The sequence below is a fragment of the Centruroides sculpturatus genome, unplaced genomic scaffold (genome assembly GCF_000671375.1).
Source record: "Centruroides sculpturatus isolate CEXI.00-Female unplaced genomic scaffold, Cexi_2.0 scaffold332, whole genome shotgun sequence".
NCBI classification, from domain to species: Eukaryota; Metazoa; Arthropoda; class Arachnida; order Scorpiones; family Buthidae; genus Centruroides; species Centruroides sculpturatus.
In genome coordinates, this window is record NW_019384524.1 from 309,401 (window position 1) to 334,065 (window position 24,665).

The 24,665-nt window shown below is 29.3% G+C and overlaps 2 protein-coding genes and 1 pseudogene across 2 annotated transcripts in view; 1 reads left to right on the forward strand and 2 right to left on the reverse strand.

The window, feature by feature from the left end:
* The window catches only part of LOC111622828 (pleckstrin homology domain-containing family F member 2-like), a 53,359-nt gene extending 41,892 nt beyond the window's left edge, over nucleotides 1-11,467 (reverse strand). Inside the window, exon 1 of the mRNA XM_023365250.1 lies at nucleotides 11,255-11,467. Coding sequence (XP_023221018.1) covers nucleotides 11,255-11,270 — 16 coding nt within the window. The 5' untranslated portion in view covers nucleotides 11,271-11,467. The remainder of the gene's footprint in view (nucleotides 1-11,254) is intronic.
* Nucleotides 11,468-13,459: 1,992 nt separating this feature from the next.
* LOC111622830 (ribonuclease kappa-B-like) lies at nucleotides 13,460-23,440 on the forward strand. Its single transcript, XM_023365252.1, has 3 exons — nucleotides 13,460-13,623; nucleotides 17,294-17,456; nucleotides 22,788-23,440. The coding sequence occupies exons 1-3, from the start codon at nucleotides 13,546-13,548 to the stop codon at nucleotides 22,847-22,849; spliced, it is 303 nt and encodes a 100-aa protein (XP_023221020.1). The 5' UTR covers nucleotides 13,460-13,545; the 3' UTR covers nucleotides 22,850-23,440.
* On the reverse strand, nucleotides 14,394-16,319 carry LOC111622829 (annotated as a pseudogene).
* Nucleotides 23,441-24,665: the final 1,225 nt, after the last annotated feature.

Sequence of the window (24,665 nt, forward strand, 5' to 3'; positions counted from 1 at the left end):
TATATATATAAATTTTTTAAACATCTGTAACTATGTTTCATTTATTAATATTTTAAAAATGACTTTCATTTATTAAAAAATATTTTTTCATATTATTTCACTATCAGATATTTTATTAGAAAATAATAAAATGCATATAAAAATATTTTGTAGGAATGCATTCTATTTTTATGTATTTATTAACCATTAAAAATTTTGCTTTTATGCAAATATTTATTTAAATTATAAAATATAAATAAAGTTTATTTATACCAGATTTAAACATTGTAAAATTAAACTTTAAATGTAAAGATGGTATCATATACATAAAATATTTCTGCTTATTATTTAAATTTACTTTTTAATTTCTAATTTTATTTCTTCACAAATTTAATGTTGAAAAAGTAGTTAAATTATAGAATTTAAATTATTTCAATATAAAGGATGATTTTAAATTATTGTCAGTGTTAGTATGCTATAATTTTCCAGTTAAAAACAATAAAATAACACTTTTATATTCTATAAGCAGTTTGACTTTAAAAGTACTATTACATATAGAATCAATACTGCAGAATGCTAAACTTCAACAAGTATGTCTTTAGTGGCTTGCATGATTTCCAAATGATAATCAATTTTCCTCTGTTTTCTATCATTTGTGGTTTACAAATTCACAAATTAAAATGTACCTGTATCTATGCACCTCTACTTTACTAAATTAGGATATTAAAGCTATAAAACCTCTATTAATGTCCTAGGGCAGTGATTCTCAGCCTTTTATTTTTGGTCACAATACACTTTTAATAATTTAAAATTTTAGTGTCACATACGGTTACTTCGGTAAGTACCACAGGACGACCAGTGACATCATAACAGTTATTTTTAAACACAGTTGGTTTTTTAGGTCACATTTTCTAAATGTCTTAGGCTGTGTACACACTAGGCGTTTTTAAATGCACGTTTAACGCCGAGCTAACGCGCGTTAGCTCGGCGTTCGACGAGCGTTAGTTCGGCGTTAGCACTGGCTCAGTTTCGAAATGGACGTGAAAGTAATTGATTGTGTGTGCTCCTCCATCATCGCTATAAAAGACGATGGCAGACACAAAGAGAATTTTGGGTGCACCCAATATTACGAGATAGACTGACCTTGGAAAAACATGAATTAGAAAAATGTTCCAAAAACTTTGTAAAGTTTTATAACAAAGATGTAGATGAAAACCTAATCCAGGAAATTGGTTTGCTACGGGATTTGATTTTGAATGAAAGGGATGTAAATAACGCACAAGACATATTGCAATACATACTAAATAATAATTATAATGAGTTATTTCTAAATGTATTAACTGTGTTAAACTTTTCTTCACATTGCCAGTTACTATAGCAAGTGCTGAGCGCTCTTTCAGCACTTGCTATAGTAAATAACACATGCTGGACCGAAGATAATTCTTTATTAAAATTAATAAAGAATTATCTTCGGTCCAACATGTGTGCAGAATGCTTAAATGCACTTGCTATATTAAGCATGAAAAAAATTGCAAAAAATTGTAATTTTTCTGAAATAGTTAATGTATTAGCCAAAACAAAATCACACTTTAAATAAAAAATGCATTAGTAATATATGTTCATGTTTGTAATTTTTTTTTACTTTACAAAAAATTTAGGGCCCAAATAGTTTCTTGCACCCGGGCCCCTTTATAGAGAAGGCTGGCCCTGCATCAGGGTGAATACTTCAAAGGATGTCACAGCTTGAGAGCTTGAATTTGTCCTCTTCAAATGTAGCTATTTCTCTATTAAAAATGGCTTTAATTTTCTTCATTGTTTTAAATGCCTTGTTCATTGAAAGAACTCTTTTTTTAAGTTCTCTAGAAATGATCTGTGCTACTGGACCATTGACTTGACATAGCTCTACCTGAATATCAGCTACAATCTAGGGGAGCATGGCACAGTTGATCTCCACAGTTTCCAAACATATAATTGCATCCAGCAATCTTCCAAACAGAGATTTAAGATTCACTTTTCTAAAAAGTTGTGTAGTTATCCTTCTCACTTAGTTGGGTTATCTGTCTTAAAGTATATAATTAATTAGTTTGATTTTATTTGATTACAGCAACGCAATATATCAAGAAGGGAATAATTCTTAGAAGGTCTTTTATGGAAATCTGGACCTATTTAGATGTTACTAACATCTAAGCCACGTGCACAAACCCACAACCAACTACCAATGTTCAGTGGTTTTATCCACTTGGCCACTAGTGGGTGTATATAATTGAAGGAACATAAAATTAAAAAAAATTAGCATTTACTGAAGGTAGATGTGAAAGTTCCATCCTTATAGGTTTTCCTTTCAAAAACCTGTGAGAGGATCCAAATCCAGACTTTCAGTATGTTTATATCATTTATTCATAACGTCACATCGTAACTATAAACTTGATACATAACTGTCAACGTCAACTTTCGTACCTGAGAGCAAAACATCTGTTAAGTTCTCAGGCCTGACAACAACACTTTCTCATCACCTCTTGACATCACCCTAATATTTCGATTTCAACAGTACAACATATAGAACAGAACAGCAAAGTTAGGGCAATCGTCACCCCGTCCTAGAAGAGATCAGTCTCAAGCTCCATATCTTTTTCCGTGTGCGTTGTGCTTTTCACTGGATTAACTTTGTCATCCATCAGATTTATTAAGTGCCTATTATCTGGATTAACGTCGAACCAATTGCCTAACTGGACTAACTTTGTCGTCAAGAGCCTCAAGACCTACTAGCAAATCACTAAAAACTCAAGGTATTTATCACCACGCGCAACTTCTGTAAACTCTCTCTCGAGAAACACGGAACTTTAACCAAATTTTTATGTCCACTTTAATGTCCAGTTTATATAACTAATATCCCTGGAACCAATGTATCTAAACAAGTATCGTTAAGATTGAAATGTTGTATGTCCTGTATGGCCTATCATTATCCATTAAATAGTTGTTACGTTAGCTCGTCTCTGAGTAAGTCACTTCCGGTGTGTTGTCTTTCCCTCCATCCTGAATCCGTTCACTCACATACACGATCGTTCACACGAGAACATAATGGTTTCTGTGTCTGTCTGTAAAGACACAGTGGTGTCAGTCCTGATGAACCTTGTCATTGAGATCTTTGCCAACGCGATGTCGACCCTTCAGTCCCGTGGTGCCAAAGTATAGGGAGGCCCTTCGGCATTGTCACACCTGTATCAAAACTTTATTGTTTTAAGCTCTTCCTAGGGTCAAGCCAACCCCTAGTAATGTGATATCACAACATTAGACAAAATTAAAAAAAAAAAAAAAAAACTTGACAATTTCAAAATTTGATGGGAAAAGGCTACAAAATCCCCAAAAAATTACAAAAAATGACATACCATATTTTGGTTTAAAAAAGACCTATTTCAAAATTTTGGCCAAAGTATGAATTTATAAAACCTATAAAAACCTTTCATTTATACTCCACATTACCTGAAACATGTCTCTGTGAAGCCAGGCGTTCAATCACTCATAGAAAAAAAATATAATGTTTCCCTAAAATCTGAGGCCTAATGATCATAATACAGACTAATTACAATTTATAATTTAATTTTCTATTTACAATGTATTAATTATAAAATATCAGAGCAAACATTTGATTCTTCAAAGTTTAAAACATTTTAAAAAAACACTTAAAAGTCTTGATTTATCAATTTTCTGGAATTAAAATAACAGTATTCTTCAGTTAAGCTGAGGTCACACTTACAGAAAAATAAAAAGCTCACTGAACTGTAATGGAAATTTTCAATTCTGTGTGAATTCAATGTTTTGCACATAAAAAAAAGAAAAATGGAATGAAAAAAATAAACTTCTTTGCCATCTAGTGTCAGTTCACATTACTAACAGCGCTACATCTACATTCATTCCAGATCTCACCAATTCAAGCTAAACACAGATTTTTTCATGGTTCTCGCTTGACTTCTTTTCTTTCTGAGCTTCCATGATTTTGAAGCATCAACGCAACAATCAATAGAGGTGTCGAAATGGCAACTGGGCAGCTCACATAGTTTCTTGTTTTCAGCCTCAGGCAGCACAGCAGAAATGTCAGTGACATTGTAAACACATCATCACTCCCAGGGATATGATTGGTCAACGTCTGCATTTTACAAGACCACAAAAAATTTCCACTGAGCATCTCTCGATTTGATTTTCCAGAAATTTTATGCGTGAAAAACAAAATTTTTCTGGATTTGGTTTCCAGTGATGTTTTTCTGTAAGTGTGACCCCAGCTTTATACCATAGTTAATATCAGAAAAATAAATTTTTCATTAGTACATTAACAGATGTAGTTTATGGTTCATCCACTTTTTTGGATTTGTTCTGGTTACATAAGATCTCAAATCCAAAGATTCAGCAATAAATCTTTTTTTCGTGTTTAGTATTAGGTCTTTTGATATCACAAAAGAAAATTAAATTCCTCACCAGTTCTGATTTAAAACTGTTTTTCTATCAATAAAGTTTCATTCCATTTAATCTTGATATTCTTGTTCAGAGTATCCTCTGTTAAGACAATATTAATTCTATCCTTTTTCAAATCTGTTAGATATTCTTTGATTCTAGATCTAAAAAAAAAAAAAAAAGCAAGCCTATCCTATTTAGTAATGTTTTGAATAATAACCTTTATATTTTAAAGGAATTTTTAAAATCCTTGTTTTAAATCTCTATTGCATCTTTTTTATTTCTAACAAGACAATAAATAGTAAATAATTTTAAGATGGCCAATTTGATGTTGCTTTTGAAAAAATACAATTTCTGTAATTTTAAACAAACAAATTCACACCTAAATGCTAATTCCAGCAGTAAACGAACAAATAAACTTTAATGTTCAAACAGTTCCATAATCATGGAATTATTATTTATAATGCCACAAAGCATAACGATAATTTTTGATGTGTAATTATGCATTTAACTTTAGGCAATGTAAAAGAAACAACTTTCCTTATCGAATATCAGTGTAAAAGTATTAAAAGTATGTGTTAATCCTTATGTACCCAGACTTTGTGGACACCCTGTACATTAAAACATTGGACTAACTTTTACAACACTATATATTATTTTATTAATGAATTTTTTATAGCTTTAGTTAAAAATAATTTATTTATCTGTTTTAATACGTAACAATCTTTGTATTCTAAAGCGTTTAAATGTTTAAAAATTAGAACATTTGAACATTAATGTTTACTTGTTTGTTTACTGCTGGAATTAGCATTTAGGTATGAATTTGTTTGTTTACTATATAGTTCCAGTTTATGTGTGCCAGTTTTTTTGTCTGATTCAGTAATCTTGTGTCAAGAAAACCTGTGATCATAGCATAAATAGTATTAATGGGTTCAAACAGATTGTAATAACTTCATTTTCTAATTTCTTCCTTTTTATGTGCATCTTAATTTCTTCCTTATGTTAGCCATAAGTTTGCTACTTTTTATGACATAATCAGATATTTCTGTCATTTTCTCCAATCATCATTAATTCTATATCTGTATACACTCTTTTGATTGAACATAGCTACTTAAGTTATAACTTAAATGCAGAGTTTTGTTGTTATTCCATATGGAATAAAACAAAACTTTCATATTAAGATTATACATAGAAGCTATAAATGTTAAATTAAAATGTTCCTATTTTATAAATCTTGAAGTATTTCAAATGTATGAAACAGTTATAATCTGTGCAAAAATTTGTAAATACAGTAGTGTCAAACATCTAGATGTGAAAAATCCAGATTCAACTATCAAAAAATAGATATTAAATCTTTCAATGGCAACTCTTTTGACGTTCTAACAATCATTTAGAACTTGTAATTTTTTAATTTTGAAAGTATGGCTAGTGTATTTTTTGTTTAAACATAGTGATTCTGTAAATTATATTTTGAATTTTTATAAGTATTCCTACATTCCTTGTGAAATACTGATTTGAACTTAGAACACCCTAAACTTAAATTACAGGGTATTTGGTGTTTACAGTACATAAAATTGTTAATTTACATGTACTGTACAGTTCATTTGAAAATTCAGATAGACCAGTTCATGACACGAAAAAATAAAAATTCTTATGAACATTTTCATCTATATGAAATAAACATCTTCAGGTATCAACAATATCAAACACATGGCTAGTAAAATAGAATGTTTTTTCAAAAGTTCAAATTGATTATATAATTCGAATACGTTGGTTTGGTGAATGGTATATTTACAATAACTCAGTTTTTGAGATATATTCAGATAGAATTTGGTTCAATTAGTCTGGATTTCTGACACTTCACTGTATATAAATGAAGTAGCCAAACCAAATATCTTTTTAACACACTATTTTCAAAAATTGTATTTGAGAGAGAAGAAAGGATACAAATTATGACAACCAAAAGAGTTAACATATTAGAAAACATGGAATAAACTAGTATATGAACTAATTTATGCTATTTCCAGGGCTGGATAAAGACTTTTAGAGGCCTTAAACACTTAAAAGATTTGTGCCCTCCATATACTGTATATGTAATCCAGAATACAAACAGTAATAAAAGAAAATTTTATTTTTTAAATTAAATACCAAAAAATAGTTTAATTTTTTCATCTACTGTAGGGTCCCTGGTTCTGCTAGATCATTTGCATGATCACTATATGGTCCATGGTAGAATTGTTAATAAAAAATTTTTGTGATGCTGCCTTTTCCCTTTTTTTGATGCTCTGAACCAGAGGTGTCAAACTGGCAGCCCTGATGTGACTTTTCGTGGCCTGTGACCATGATGCTTTGAAATTAAATAATCAAAGATCAAAATTAACTGATAAACATCTATCTGCAATAATGAAGATTGTTTTCAGTCTTTGAATCCTGATATTGGAAAACTAGGAGGAGGAAGATAGTGCTGGCAAGTTTCCAGTGAAAACAATTAATTTTAGTATTATAAATATGTACATTAAATAAAATAAACGTTTGAATAAAAGCAATACTATAGCAATTATTATATTCTTGAGTTGAATTCATTGAACTACATAATGTGTTTTAATTGCCCTATCTCCTGCATTCTCACTCCAAATTATAATTTTAAGAAAATTTGTAAATGTAATGTGGCCTGTGTGAATCTTACTCAGTCACATTAATGGCCTATTGTTTAAATGAGTTTGGCACACCTGCTCTAAACACATGCTTATTTTGCCTAATGTTAACCAGCTATGACTATATCAAACTGAAATAGGAAAATATCACGATAGAAATTTTATGCTAGAAAATTTAATATATAAATAATCAACAGTTTTGGCAAATTATTATTTTATAATACTTAGTATATTATTATAAATTATTATTTTATAATACTATAATACATATATTAATAAAATTAGTAAACTGCATTCAATTAATAAAATTTGACATTTAGCTTAATATTCTTTATTTAGTTAAATCAATATGGTACAAGAAAATCATTCATATTCACTCTAAAAATTAGTATTACATTAAATAGTTAGTAAACTGAAAGGTCACCTACTGTTAATGATGCATTGATTAATTCAATTAAATGGTACTTTTGACTTTTGGATAGCAGTTCTATAGTACATCACAGTAATTTGTAATAAAAAAATTTGTGCTGCATGCAAAATTTTATCCATAAACATAAAAGTTCAATTAGTAAAGATTGCTAGAAACTACAAAGTGATCAATGCTATTTCTAACTTCAGATATTATTTCATCAATTTTATCAACTTTTCATCAACTTTAAAAATAATCATTTAACAATCAACGCAAAATTAATCTCTATATTTATTATTATTTTTTTGAGTGATCATTATAATAAATAAATAATTAAAAAATAGTAATTGATAAAATTGTTGACTAATAGAACTTAATATCTCTGATATTAAAAATAACAATTTAGCATGCTTTCAGTATATGCTAAGTTAATACAACGTTTACATTCTCAAAAAGTTCAAAAAATTAATTTTTTTCATGAAAAATCTGCCAATTATTATGTATTTTCCAAATTAAATAGAAGCATTAGTTGTACAAAAGAATTTTTTTTAGTGTTTTCAAAAGATTACAGAAATTCTGTCCAATTATTTTCAGTAGATTTTGCTACTATATTACTACAAAGTGTGTTTAACATATGTATATTTTCAAATTAGTTTCAATTCCTAAAATTATACTATTCTCAACTGCTTTATGTGTTATTTTTTTGTTTAGTGTTGTTGTTTTGTAAAATAGAACTGAAGAAAGGACTGCCATACCCTATCTTACTAAAATTATGTAAATAATGTAAATCTAAATACAGTAATACCCCGAACTTATGCGATAGGTGGGACCGAGCGATAACCGCGTAAATCAAATTCGCGTAAGTCGGGGTATAATTTCGCAATTTGTGTAAAATCCAAGTTGGATGTATGTAAGCTAATAAATGTTCTCATTAATCTTATTTCGTCTTTTGATTCGTTCACGGTTACAAGAAATCACCACATAGAGTCTCTCGAGTCTCCGTAGATATAACAAATACAGAAATAAATAACAAAATAAATTGTAGCTATGTGTCGATTCCGCGCGATATGTCCGAACATGTAAGCCGAACAATAGTGTGGGGGGAGTGAGTAATCGAGAGTTGCGTGGCGTTCAAACAAAAGACGAATCGACAAGATTTGAAAATCGCGTAACTCCAGGTTCGCGTAAGTCGGGATAGCGTAAGTCAGGGTATTACTGTATATAAAATTGCTTGTCCTGACTGACTGACTAACTGACTCACTCACTCACTGATTCATCATCACCCAGAGCAGACCGCTTAACCTAAAGGGGTGAAATTTGGTAGACAGTTAGGGTACGTCATGGAAACGCACACTAAGAAGGGATTTTTAGAAATTCTCCCACGGGGATGAGGGAGAGCATTAAGGCTTAACCGGAAGAACGGCTTCTACTGTACTATTTTAGATGCGATTTTTTGTTTTTATGTGCATTTTAGTAGGGTAAGTCATGGCAATACACACTAAGTAGGAATTTTTAGAAATTCTCCAGCGGGGGGGTGAGGGAGAGCGTTAAGGCTTAACCGAAAGAACGGCTTCTACTGTACTATTTTAGATGCAATTTTTTGTTTTCAACTACATTCAGTCTTCATTGAGTACTTAGGTGTATTAAATTGATAACATTTCAGACATTGTTATAAATATTTTTATCTATTTCAATTTTAAAAATGTTTGAACCGTTTTAAATTCGAATTTGTTATTGCATATTGGTTTGATTATAGAATGATTGTAAATGCTCCAGAAAATTGATCAAATTGAAAATGGTTTGTTTGATTCTCGGCAATTCTCTTCAGCGGTAGGTGTTATATAGACCTAACAATTACTATGGTTATTGAAATATTGAATGTAAATGGGATTTGCTTGCAAAACCTCTGCGGACGAAGTCGTGGGTAACAGCTAGTTTGTACTGTACATATGACTAACTATACAAAGTATCTCAAGTATCAAAGTAAATTTTTTTAAATTAAATTATTTAATAATATTATTGTGTGTTAAATTCTTTGGTCACTAGATGACAATTTGCAACTTTTGTAATTTGATTAAACTATAATAAGAAAAATTGTATAAACATATAGATTGCAAAAATAATATATCTATTGTGTTCTAGAACTATTAAATGTAATTAATTTTTTTTATACAGGGTAAAGTATTTTTTGACTAAGTGCCAAATTTATTTTAAACAGATATATTTCCTTAAAGAATGTACTAACTTATTTAAATAAATATATATTGCAAGAATATTTCAGACTGTAAAGTAATTTCACAAAAATAATAACCAAATAAAAGAAAAAACATTTTATAGCAAACTATTTTATGGAATAGCAACTAATTATTATAATAATGACAAATTAATATTTCATCTCCTATATTAATAAAAATGTTGTATCAAATTTTTCATTAGGGCTACAAGATTTGTAGATTCAAACTAGAATAATCACATACCAAATGACATTTCTATTACAAGTAAGCATTAATTATAGTGAACAACAAATTTGAACTTTCTTAACTTTTCTTGATCTTTTGTACAGTACATAATTTCATTTTATCTTATTTCTCATGATTACACTAAGAAAATAATTTCTATCACATCAGGATAAGAAAATAAAAAACCAACTTGTGTATTATTAATAAAAAAGATACAAATGTATATTAAGATTTAAATAGTTTTTCTTGCCAATTTTTGTTTATGTTTAGCACTTTTGGATTTATGAAATCAATGTCCAACAATATTCAGCCAACATTTTGCATTCCTTTTAGAACTTATTTATGTACAAATATATTATTATTGAGAATTTCCCAAGAATGTGATGTGATAGCCAAATTTGGAAATTATTTTAACAATAAGCTTAAAATATATATATATATACATACATACACACATACACAGTACACCTAATAAAAGTATAAGTAAAACTCATATTGTCCAGTGTTACATATAAATGCTCTGTAAGACAGTAAATTTCATTTTAAGTTATTTTAATGTTTTAATTTATTATCACACTTCAATATCACTACAGATAATAAAATACTTGTAGAATAAAGGATGAATAAATGTTGATATTTGATACAAACAGGCAGCACAACAAATGCTAAAAGACAGAACAGTTTTGTAATCATAATTATAATATAAACAAAAGCCTAATAAACATAAAATTTTAAAAATTATTACAGAAGTTAAATTTTATTAAATCTACTACTGTAATAGAAATATTTGTCTTAATATATATGATAATTGAGAAAACACAATTCAATTTATTGTAAAATTATATTTTTGTAAACAAAGAATTCTTAAGACATGGCATATATAATGTTTCTTTATTCAAATCACTTTAATAAGGATGTTTACAATAAGAACATTAATTATACAATAAATAAAAACACCCATCCTTTTTTAAGATAATTTTTAAACCTATCTATATTTTATTTAAATATTAATCTTTTTACACCTTTATTTATTTGTCTATTTAAAAATGTAATGAATTAATTTCCATAAATTCATCTGGCATGGTAATTTTCAGTAGTTTTGATAGATATTTACAGATTCAACCATGTGCAGGATTACACACATGATTTTAATTCCTAGAAAACTAAAGCTAACATAATGTAAATCATGTACTGTGCTTAGAAATACTTTAACAGGCAAGACATGTCTTTTGTAAGGAACTGTAATTAAGTTACATGAGAATTATAGAAAGTGAGACCAAGTTAAAGATTAATAAATAAAAGCTTACCCAATCGATCGACCATTTTTGACAAGCGTGAGACCACTCCTTCGACTGTACTCAACAAAAACTTACTACGCAAATAATTTTATTCTGCTTACTTAATTAAGCAAATGTCATTTACTTCTGACAGCCATGATAATTATAACAAGATGTAATTACTATAATTCTTGATTATTTCTCTTCTCGTGCTTACACCTCTACTTTGGTCAATGAAATATTATCGATAGATGGCGCCTTTCGTGTATTACATATGTGCACTTTTTTTAAATTCGTTATTTGATTTTTTTTTATATTAGTTATAAAATAATTAATAGAACAATTTTGGTATATAATATTAAATAAAATAATCTATATTTTAACGAAAATAATTATATAAATAGTTTTCGTTGGAATTTCTTCCTATGTGAACAGTAAGTGGAGGCCTCCAAGGAGGTAAAAGGGAGGAGTCTGATTGATCACTTTGTGAGCATAATTCCCCACCGCCGCGCTACACGTCTGTGGGGAATTATGCTCACATCGTGCTTACCCGTCTACAGAATTTGGTTATCACATTGACTAGGAAGTTTGATTACAATGGAATTGACTACAGGATAACAACGCGTCCATCGATAAAGTAGCATCTCTAAATCTCTAATATAGAAATTCATGGTGATAACCATAATATTCTCATCCAAAACTTGTAGTAATTTTCAAATATTCATTTAATAAAACGTAGATAACTATGATCAAGATTCATTTCTAGTTCATTCGAAATAACAAATGCAAATTGCTATGGTAATCTCACTGGCATTCAGAATACGATTTATCAATTATGGCATATTAATAAATGCTGATAAAATGTATTCAAACTTAATTTTATAATCGTAATCAAGTTTCATTAAATATTACAGACAAAATCTAAGATCTAATCATCAGATGAATTAACTTCGAAACTTTGATAAATGTATTTTTACACAAATATTTGTGGTCTTGAATGCTTTCAGTAGGCTAATATTGTACTGGTGTTTTGCTATCCAACGATAACAAGGGGCTTATGTTGCATATTCTTTTTTTCTAACTCTTTCCGCCCTGTGGGCACTAAGAGGGCCTCTGTTTGCAAGCCCATTATGGGTTCGGCTATGGGGCTGCCGGGTAGTGAGGGACGGGGCCCGACATATCCGAACGGACCACCACCCGAAAAATTCCTGGGGATTTTTCGACCCGTTCGGATTCGAGCCCGGGTCCCCCAGACCGGTAGGCTTGCCCGCTCAGCCATCCGGCCGCAATATGTTGCATATTCGAACATCAAATAACATGTAAATGAATAAGACTAGCATTCAATTTATTTACGTGCTATAACTTCAAATGTTTTCAGGACTTTTCAATTTCCAACTATCCTATCTTATTCATTGGGTTATATACCATTATTATTCTACACTGAATGATCTCTACATGTAGGGAAACTTGCCTAATTCAATAAGACCCATAGAAATATCACATGGATAATTTATTATGGATCACCAATAAACCAATGCACAAAATCTTGATTTTTAGCCAAATCTCCATAACTCGAAACTCCAGAAGTCCGAATTTTCTTCCTCTACCGATTCCAGTTAACCAGGTGCTGTACCACTGTATCTCTACTATATCTAACCTACTTCAATTTTAATATATTCCCACTGTAACATATTATTTACTTCAGTTAGCAAAGTTTAGAAAACATTATTTCTAAGTTTTTTTTTCCAATTCTTATTCTTAACGGAATGATTGAGCGACTTTGAATCAAATCTGGATCCTTGTGATTTATAATAAGTGATTCGAGTAGGAGTGTTATTTCTCATCTCTCTCTCTCTCTCTTTTTAACATGGTCCGAGTGGTTCTGCCATCCAGCCAGAAAATTATATCTGGCTGGATGGCTTATAGGTAAAGGCCTTAACCTGCTGCTTTAGGGAAACCTAGATGAAATCCGGGAGGAAAATCCGAGGAATTTCTTATGGACGATCAATTCCAGATATATCGAGCCACGTCCCTCACCATCCGTTCGCCCCTTTGCGGGCGTAGATGAGCCATAGCGGCGAAAGTCAAAAAATAAAAAAATTAACTATTTTTATTTTCGTAATACATATATTAGAGTTGATTGCATTACAGAATTGACAGAAATAACAGATTAAAACAATTTAAAAATAAATATATATAATTACATAAAATATATATTAAATACGTCAGGTGGCACTTTACAGTCAGGTGCTTCTGTGTTTATCGGCTCTTTTATAATAAAATTTTCGTAATCTATTGCATTTCACAAAATACAACAAAATATGGCTCTGTTTAGAATATGTGGACCGAAATTATCTGTTTGTTGTTCAGTTTTAAGCATCTGGGGGATTATAATGTTGGTAAGTCATTTCAAATTTCAATAAGAAAGTTAAAGAACTTAACCTAAAAATCATTTGAAATGATTAAGAACATAATATGATGATTTACAAATGAAATACAATCTTAAGTAATTTAGTTGGTAATATCACTTTTGATTGAATTACAAATTATACAGAAATTAATAGATGATTGAGCTTCATCTTTAGCTGATGTTAGTTTAGAAACCATCCTTCATTAAATGATAGACTAATTAAATATGCGACATTTTTAAAATTTCTGGTACATTTTATACTTAATATATTGACGACAAGATCTTTTTTATAGCTGGAAGGCTTTTGCTTCAGTCTATTAGCAGACACAGAGAAATTTTTGTTTCTGTTTTTCAGAAATGAAAAATGAAGGTGTGACTATGCAGATGCGAATTTAGTAGCGAGTGAGAGGTTGTGAGCGATATAGTTCTTGCAAAGGAAAAGTGTGCACGAGCGAGAAGCAAGAAATCTCACTGGTGAGAGCGAATTTCTGGTTCTCGCACATATCTGACTGGGTTTGATATTTATCGTGTCTCGCCTCTTCTTGCCAAATATTCCTGCTCGCTCGCGTCTGCATAGTTGACCCTTACTTTGAGTATTTTTATATCCTCACGTATTTCAGTTTTGTTAACTTAATAGAAACGATATGTCAAATTGTTTATCTCCTTAGTCACAGTAACTAATAGGTTGTTGGTAATGCTGTCTGCTAATGGATAAATGAAATGTTCTCTGAAAAACCATACAGGAAGGGATGTAAAATATTCATGAATAGCCAATATTTAGTTAACTAGGTTTACAATATATGAAAATATATTTTTAGTGTAGTGAAAGGTTCCATCCTCATTGGTTGATAGATTCAATAAGTAAACAAACTAAACAACACATTAAACATTTTTATTAAAAATCCTTAAAATTGAACAATACTTTTAAAAAGTAATGTACTTTTAAAATTTAATTAATGTTTTAATAAATGAAATATTTAGATTATAATATTTTAACTCTGAAATGGTTTCTATCATGAAAACTTTAACTGCTTCTTCACCAACTAGATTTAGGGAATGCATAGCACATGGCACATAATCAGTGCATTTATTTGCTTGTTTGAGATGTGCTTGCACAACATTGTATTGGCCAGACATATTTGCAGCATTGTCAAAAGACTGTCCTTTACAATTATCCAGTTGCTGTCCATTTTTTTTAGAAATTCTTATAAGGAATTTAAAGAAGATAAGCCACTGTGACTACTAATTTTGATGAAAGATATGCATTTTTCATACACTTTTCCCTCAAAACAATATTATACTATTAGCTAGTTGGTCTTTGTGGGACAAATCTAGTGTCGAGTCATCACTATTTATTTCAGCTATAATTCTTATTACTTGTTTTCCCATAATCTCTATTATTCATTATTTTATAAACTGTTTTTGATTAGTACAAAGTGAAAAACTTTGGTTGCAGTTCTCATTGTTTGATATGTTTTCATATGAATGGATCAAACTCTGCTAGTAATTCCGGAATTCCCATGAAATTACCATTGTGCAGAGAGCCAAATATTTCCTCATGACCTTTAAATACACTTAAATATTTCATCACTGCAATAACACATTTTAGGACATTGTGGGTAATATTCTGTATCTTTTCTTAGTTGCTCCAGCAACTGCCTGTCAACAACAGATTTATTTTCTTTATATATTAACCATACTAACAATGATTTCTTATGTTCATTAGAATTTTCATTACTTTCTAAACAAGATTCTATATGTTTCAAGTCAGAGAATCCAGTTGTGTATTGAGAAGGGATTTTAGAGAAACGTTTGCAGACTAGATAAAAAACACTTTTCATACTGGTAGAATAGCACAACCGAGATCTTTCCAATAATAGACCATTTTTAATTTTTTTCGTAAAGTACTTATTGACAAGACTATGTCTTATTTATAAAATTGTACTGCCACCCGTTCTTACCAGCATAGAGGTATGAAGGAGTACATTTCAATGGGCTGACACGCAACAGGGAGAAATTTTGAAATTAGATAAGTTAATAAGTTAATTTCATCAAAGATGCATCGTGGATGATCTCGTCGTGGCCAGCAAAGTTTGAATGATCGCCCCCAAAAGCAGAAATATCAAAGAAGATAGGAGAATGAAAACGAGACCTGCCTTGAGCATCAAAGTGATTCCATCTCTGAGATATAGTCTTGTCCCAAATACGGTTTTGCCGTTTTACTTGTTTGAAAATGATCTGTTTTGTTTTTTATAATTTCTTATTGAAACTGGATATACGTTTTTTTGGATCTTTATTTTGGAAATGAGTCATTTCATGTGAGAGATAATGATTAATAAAATTATCATTTAACTGTGTAGGCCATAAACTTACATCAACATATTTAGGAAGCAACTCTGCATTTTTGGAAGCCTCTTCTACCTCTTTATCACTCTCTTCTTGCAAAACAGCACAGACTTCAGAGAGCTGGTCATTATCTAGGTCTTGTATATTTGTTTCTCAACATCAACATTGATTTTAGAAGTTTTTGGTTGTGGTTTTAGTTTTAGTAATTCTTCATTACTGTTATATACATTTTGTTTTTACTGTTTCTCTTCAGTTAAGTTATTCTCTCTTTCACTTATTATTGCACCTATATCATTTAGATTCTCATTTTTATTTTCCAATACAAAAAAATTTGAAATTTTGGCATATTTACTTCTTTCTTTTCCTCTATTTAATTGTACTTTTTGTTTTTCAGCTCTGTTTTTATATTTTCTACCAGACAGTTTTTTAATCTGAAAAGAAATTTTAAAAAAAACCTTAAAAAACAATCTGTCATCATATTAGATTAGTTGTTACTGTCAAGTAGGCAAGCTTATAGCTTATGCTGCTTACTAATGACTATTGCTTACTTTAAATAAATGGTGTCCAGTTAATTTTATTACGGCTTGTTTTGAAGAAATGCATGTGCCAACAAAATATTTTTGGAGTGTGATTTAACTTATATTTATTTAGTATTTAAGAAACTTACTGATACTTACCAATGAAGAAATATAGCACCTGAACAGTACACTTCACCAAACAAATGACTATTTAATATTTAACTATACTGTACTATACATAACCTCAAATGTCAAATGGTGAGAACTGTACTAAGATAACATGCTTTAGAGGAGCTAGACTTGCACTCCCATTCCAATGTTTCCACATTATTTGCATAATTGACAAATGACAAAGTATATTTTGATTTACTGACTACCAACATAAGTGATAGAAGACAGTCATATTTATTATTTATTGTCAATTAAAACATTGATATTTGATATTTTATTAAAATCCAACAGAGTTGCAAACCAATTATTTAAACTTTATCTAGGTACAAAAAACATTTTGTATAATTTACTTTTTACTTAAATTTTTACTTTAAATTGTTTTTATTTTTATTTTTTTTGTCTGTGAAGGGGGCTCTTTGATTGAAATGGAGCCAATAAATCCAACCCTGGTTCCTTCTAGATTTTTATTTGTGTTGACATGACCTAAAACTTACAAATCTAATAAAATACAAATATATCTTGCAGTGATAAAATATTTGAAAGAAACTTTTAATGTACTTTATTAAAAAGAAGAAAATGTCAAAAGGTATATAATATTAAATATAATATGTCTAACAATTTCAGGTGCTTATGGGAATATTTCTGTATTGTAAAAGTGTAGCTTTTGTTGAAGATTTGGCTATTGATGAAAGAAACCATACTACACGTAATGAGTTACTACTAAATGCTGATAACCTTTATAAACAAGCTGCATATAATTGTTGGGTAGCTGCCTGTCTATATATAAGTAAGTTTATTGTTGTATTATAAAAGTTTTAAGAATAGTTATATTTATTAATTATTTTAAGAGTGTTTTGAAAAATAAAAAAGTTTGATTTTTTTTAATTTTAAATTTAAAAATATAAAATGATTACAGTAAAATATGAGTGTAATGAGACTGTGAAATCATGAAAATACACTTGTTAAAATTAAATTTTGTTATAATAAAGTGTAGTCAAAATGACAATGTTAAAAAGTTATAATGAAAATAAATAAAAGTAATAGGTTCAAAACTTTAATAAAATAGAAATTTCACTTACTTAATCTTTCCTAACTATCTAAACAGGATTCCAAACACTCTTAAATCTTGAGAACAAGAAATCTTTAAAATCAGTTTTTCTAATATCTGTAGTTAAAGCAAATATCGTACTTTTAAAATTGTTTAAGAAATGGCAATGAATTGATAAATTGTAACTTTTTCATTTTTCAACACTGCTGTATAGACACTAGAGGGCCTTTTAATCATGCCCATAATGGTTTGGCTACTTTTGCGCCAAAGTGGCTAACTGAATTTCTTCAGCCAGCCAAAGAAGATTATACCCTGACATTTCTGGGTTATCTCACCCTTGAAGAATTCTGAGTTAATCCAGACATGAGCCTACTGCTCTGGGGCCATGGCTCATGTCTGGATTAACTCACTTTTATCACCTTGATCATATAGTAGTCTATTTTGTAACTGAAAGTTTATTTTAGATACAGTATCTAGAATACATAGTGTATCAACAGGTTTCAGAAAAACTGCCAACAAATGGCACTATTAACTTTATTGTTGATGGTAACTTTTTGCTTGTAAACAGTGCTTTAGTAGTAAAATTATTTTTTCTTTTATAATTTGTAACAAAAAATTTGCATATTTGTAGTGCATGAAATATATTAGTTTATACCTTAGTTATATCACCAAACTCTGACATTACAAAATTGGTGTAAATATCACTTTAATCATTCATTTTTAAGTGTTATACAGTATAAACATTAAAGTCACCAGAAAAAGAAAAAAGAAATGAGAATGTTTATACAATTTAGATTTAAAGAGTTTTTGCTTAAAAAGCTAGTTGTCGGGATAAAAATCATTTGGCACACGGTTTTCCCACGCTTTTCCAATCGTTCGACTAACGACGGTTGTCGCCATAGAAACGGCAATCAGACCACTTTTGAAGACTCGACCGCTCATTGGTTGAGCAACATCACGCCATCAGCAGACGTCCTGTAGAGCTGCTAAGTTCTGATTGGTGGAATCCAATTCTGCTTCAATCCTATAAAAGGATTGAGTTGTGGCGGAAAGTTCAGTTCACCGTGGACTCAGAAAGTGGACTCACGTTTGGTCTTAGTTTGCCTAAGCTGGTCCCGAAGCTTGTCTCATCTCATTGGACTGTAAATGACTTTAGAGTTAGTTCGTTGCAAGGTGTCTTTTGACGGACCTGTTGTAGTGGATAAATGTGTTGAACTTTGTTAACATCTGAAGTTTTGTAAATGTTTGTTTTGTGAACTTTGTAACTGTACATACGTTTATTTTCAATATATATATATATCGTTTTGAATTTAAACTGACGTATGTGTGTGGTTTTGAACTTTAGTTTTGATTGAATAGATATAATTAATATTTTTAGTACTTAAGTCAGTTTAGTGATATAGTTTCAAATATTCCATTGTTTTTCCATTTCTTGTAACATATAATTATATCTAAATTGTTAGTGGAAATAAAACAAAACAGGAAAAACTGAAATACTTGAGATGATAATTTCTAAAGTGTATATGAGTTAAGTGATGTGTTTTCAATGGCGACTACCAAGATATAAAAGTATATGAGCAGATTATACATTTTTGTATTTAGTAATTTTTTGTGGGGTATATGCTAATTCAGGTTATAAGCAAGAAATTGCAGTAATTTTATAGATAGAAATTCAATTTATTATATGAAATGATTCAATAGGATGAATGAAGCTTGAAATCTTCTTTAGTATTATGCAATATGATAATACTGTACTAAAATAGATACACCCACTTCTGTTTTATATAGTAGATATGTTCTTCAAAACTCCATATACAAAAACTGTCTGTATGGAAAATTGAAAATTTGGTTCAAAATCAGTAAAATAAAACAAACCAATTACTGTATACTAATATAATAGAATGTGTGTAAACAAAATACTTCAAGTATTAGTTAATGAATTGAAGAAGAGACAATTATAACTTACTTATTAGCAACATTTAATAAATTTATATTTGCACCAATTTTAATATAATTTTTTTATTCAACTATTTCAGTTAACATGCTATATAATACCTCTAGCATTTAACTATTAAAACTATTTTGCATTGAAAGAAATGCAATCATAAAAACAAATCATCAAACCTCAAATTAAAGTTTTTATGACTGCTTCAATTGTGGAATAGTCAGATTGAAGGATTGGTTGTCAATATACATATTCAAATAAGCTGTAAAAAACAGCCAAATCTTAAAATTTATCTGAGCATGTATTGCAGCCTTAAATTCAAATTCTAAGAATACAATAGAGTCTCAAAAACTCGGCCTAATGTGGACCGAAGAGTGGCCAAGTTTGTGAAAATGCCGGGTTATTGGGAATGGGGTTAAAAAAAATAATTATGAGTGTTTCCTCAGAAAATACTGTACTGTATTTGTATGTATTGTTTACTTGAGAATACAACAGAGAATAAACTGCCCAAATACCCTTAAACAAAGGAAAAGTACGACCTTTATGAAGGCATAGAGCCTTTACTACATGAAAATGAAAATTAATGAATACACTGTGTACAGTAATTTAACTGATAAGACAGACCCCAGAAAAATACTTTGAGGCATAAATCTGTCTATAATGAAAATTAATTAACTAAGGATTTTTTTGCCCTGCCAGGGTGTGGCCAAGTTATCCGGACTGCCGGGTTATCGAGTGCCGAGTTTTCGAGACTCTACTGTAGTTTACTGTATTTTAAAGAGCAATTTTCTAGTAAAGGACATATGAACATTTTTTCTTAGAATTAAATTCAAATGTAGATTTTTAAAAAGGCAAATTTATTGAAATGTTTTTGTAAAAGGGATTTGCCACATTTTAATTGTAAAACAAACATTTTAAGGAATTATAAAAATGTTCACAATTGATGAAAACTATTTTTCTGTGTAAGTTCCACAGACAATAAAATACACACCTGAAAAAAAAAACTAAAAAATTTTTGTAAAAGGGCTTCATTGCATTTTAATTTTAAAACAAATATTTTAAGGAACTATAAAAATGTTCATAAACAGTGCACTCAACAGAGAGATACAACAATCTTACTTCACAACTTAATGCTTGCTGAGAAAAATTGTTTATTAAACAAATCTTTTCAACCTATTATCATAAGCCATCACAACATGTGATTGTAATTAAAATGCTCCTATTCAACATTGAATAGGGGCATTTTAGCGGATTAATTACAATCAAATTGGTATGGTAACATTCAGGACATGCAGAAGACACTTCTGTAAAAAAAAATAAATAAGAAATATTTTAAAAAATTGTACCAAAATTCTCTACTGTGTTGCTTTTGGCACTTTGAATCTTATTAATTCATGTGATTTTTTGGTTGTAGGGACATTTAAATAGTATGATTTATTAAGGATATGTTGCAAATTTGCTGTATCAAAAGACAATATCACTCTGCATGTAAGAAGCATCACAAATGATTAGTCAGTCAATCATTGAACACACTATCATACTGTCTTTAGGTTTTACAACTTAATGGGAATCACATTGAGCAAGGGGTTTGTTCAGTATACATTACTAGGGTCTCTGTATACCATGTGTCTTGTGAAAATAAGATCTTTCTTGTTTGCAGCACGAAAAGTTTAATATTATTAGTGGGTACTAATTTTTATTTTATGAAAATGTCTTCTGCATGTCCTAAAATTTTACCATACCAGATTTAGTTGACTAAATATCTCTCCAGATAGTATTTAATAGGAGTACTGTACTTTAATTATGATAACTTGTTGGGCTGCAATTTGAAAAAATTGTAGACCTATAAATTCTTACTGGCATCCATTCATCTCTGTCTTTCCTTAATCTCGAGAACAGAGATAAATGAAAGCTGAGATCAGATGTGAAAATCTTAGAGGCAGGAGGCCCCAATTAACTTTCAAATTATATATGAACTTACAGTTTGCACCAGAAGTCATGTTATTTCAATTCAAAACTTTCCCCCTGAAAGCAGTTAGTATGATGATTGTCACAACTCTATTGTTAAAGTAAAAGTATGATGTACAAGGGGTAAGTCACTGCCAATTTGAGGTGGTGAGCAAATATTTTAAACTAGCTGTTACCCACAGCTTCGCTTGCACAGATTTTGCAAGCAAACCCTATTTACATTCAATATTTCAACAACCATAATAATTATTATTTAACACCTACTGCTGAGAATGATGAGAATTGCTGAGAATCAGACAAACTGTTTTTAATTTGATAAATTTTCTGAAACGTTTACAATCGTTTTATAATTGAACCAATGTGCAAAAAGAAATTTAAAAATATGCAAAAAGAAATTTTTCGAATTTAAAACCGTTCGAACATTTGGTTAAAAAATTGAAATATAAAAAATATTTATAATAATGTCTGAAATGTTATCAATTTATACCCCTAAGTACTCAATGAAGACTAAACGTAATTAAAAACAAAAAAGTCGCATCTAAAATAGTACAGTAGAAGCCTTTCTTCCGGTTAAGCCTTAATGCTCTCTCCCTGCGGGGAAATTTCGAAAAATCCCTTCTTAGTGTGCATTTTCATGACGTACCCTAACTGTATACCAAATTTCACCTCTAGGTTCTGGAACTTTCTAGAAAAAACTGGAACATTCTCATTGAAACATCACACATTTTTCAAGTCAACCACTTTCAAACCCCATATCTCTCACACCCTTATAGCTATCGAGACACAACCACCATAGTGCATGATGGGAGACTTGGGGCTACTACCACACACAAACACCATTCATGTGCGATGTGTAGTTTTGGCTGCAGAGTGACGTATAGGTACAAACATGTCCATTTTTATATATATATATAGATATAGATATAGATTAAATAAATTTAAAATATGATTAAAAATTGCAGCTCTGCATTGTGACATTGTTACAATAAATAACTGCTCATTTGTGTATGTGTTTGTGTGTATTGTATATCATATTTATGTAGTTTTTAAATTAATCTCTTGATTTCTACAAATAAACATTTATAAAACAAATTGATAAAATTAAGTTTAAATTTGATTTTGCATCAATAATAACATTATATTTTTATTTTTTGCAGTTTCTTTGGCTGTATCTGTACATCAATACTTCATGAATCGTCAAGCAAGTTATTCCATTTAAAAATCATCTGGTCAATTCAATTTAATTTATCATTCCAAGAATTTTATGAATATAATTTAGTCTATATTGTTAATTGTTCATTTATATTCAAATTCTGTGAATAAATGATACCAAATAAGAGATTAAACTGTTTAAAAGAGCCATAAACAGAAAAATCAAAAGATTTTTCAAAAATACAAGTTATATTTATTATTAATTAAAGATATGTTGTTTAGTTACTCATGTTATATGTTTTCATTGAATTTGTTATCATGACATAAATATAAACTGTATATTTCTAAATATTAGCTTTAGAATATAAATTTTAAGCATTCCTAACCTCTATAATAATTATATTATTATAATAAATTAGTATGAGATTTTTGTATGGAATTCATTGATTTAAATATCCAGATAATTTTGAAATAATGTAGGAAATTCATTTCCTATTTTAAACTCCTAGGAAAGAAAAACAATTACTAAATCATTCATAAGCAGACATTAATAGATGGATATTAAATTGTGTGTAATATATGTATAAATATTAGTGTGAAACATTTATATTGGGTTTCAGAAAGATGTTATATGAATAATAAACAGAGTTGAAATTTGTTTTATGTCTTTTTAATTTTTAAGTATTTAACATCTTAATTTATAATATTCAGTAATATTTAAATATTTTTGGATACTGAACTAGTTCTACTAGAATATGGTATACATTTTAAATAATCTTTAATATAATGAATTATATTAAATTACATTATATTAAAGATTATTTAAAATGTATACCATATTCTAAATACAGTATTAAGAATACTGATTAATTAATTTCAAGACTATTATATGGCCAAATTAAAGATTCTTTCAGATTGGTTAGTTTAGATGTGAAGTCGATGTACCCTTCAATACATTTGGATTTTATTATAGAAAATTTAAATTAAGCAGATTTAATTTACCAGATTACATTGTGGACTTTATAAGTTTTACCTTTAAAAATAACTATTTTGCAGTTACAACAGAGTACTTTCATCAGAAGGAGGGAATAGCAATGGGATTAGTAGTGGGCCCGTAGTTGGCTGAAATATGTATGATCTCAATCGATGAAAAAATCTTCCAATTCAAAGGTATTATCTTCTATGCAAGATATGTAGATGACATATTAATTTTATATGATTCTGATATTACTATAGCACAGAACATTTAAAGTTATGTGAATACTTTGAACAAAAATATCAAATTTACAAAGAAGAGATACATAATGAAATTAAATACTTGGATGTCATAATAATGAGACAGAAAGAAAAAGTATTGTTTCGTAAGTATGAAAAGATATATAATATCAATAAGGTAAGTAACTACAGATCAACTGTTCTGAAAAAATTAAACAAAATGTATTTCTTATGGAATTGCAGAAAATATATAATAGAACATCTTTGTAAAAATATATAGATATTGAGGTTAAAGAAGTTTTTACGAAATATTTGTTAAATGACTATCCACGGCAACTTATATATAAATGGCATGATCTTTATATTAATAATAGATTTAATGTTAAAAATAGAAAAATTGATAATGTATTTATTAAAATTCCTTATATTAAAAAACTGTATGAAAAAATATAAATATTTCTTAGGTAACCACCCAGTGAATCTGATAGGAAAACAAAATAATAGATTTAGTAAAAGCATTTATTCAATAAACAAAGGAAGGTCTACAATTCAGAAGAATCCTTTGGATATGGCCGGAGTCGTTTATAAACTTCAATGTACTGTACATGCACAGATAAGGTTTACATCGGAGAGACAGGAAGAAAATTCGGAATAAGATTGAAAGGGCA

Excerpts from the sequence above, each read along its gene's own strand:
- LOC111622830 (XM_023365252.1), top strand. The coding sequence starts at position 13,546 with ATGGCTCTGTTTAGAATATGTGGACCGAAATTATCTGTTTGTTGTTCA. Across the intron at positions 13,624-17,293 it reads TCTGGGGGATTATAATGTTG|GTGCTTATGGGAATATTTCT; the intron begins GTAAGTCATTTC and ends TAACAATTTCAG. Across the intron at positions 17,457-22,787 it reads AGCTGCCTGTCTATATATAA|TTTCTTTGGCTGTATCTGTA; the intron begins GTAAGTTTATTG and ends TATTTTTTGCAG.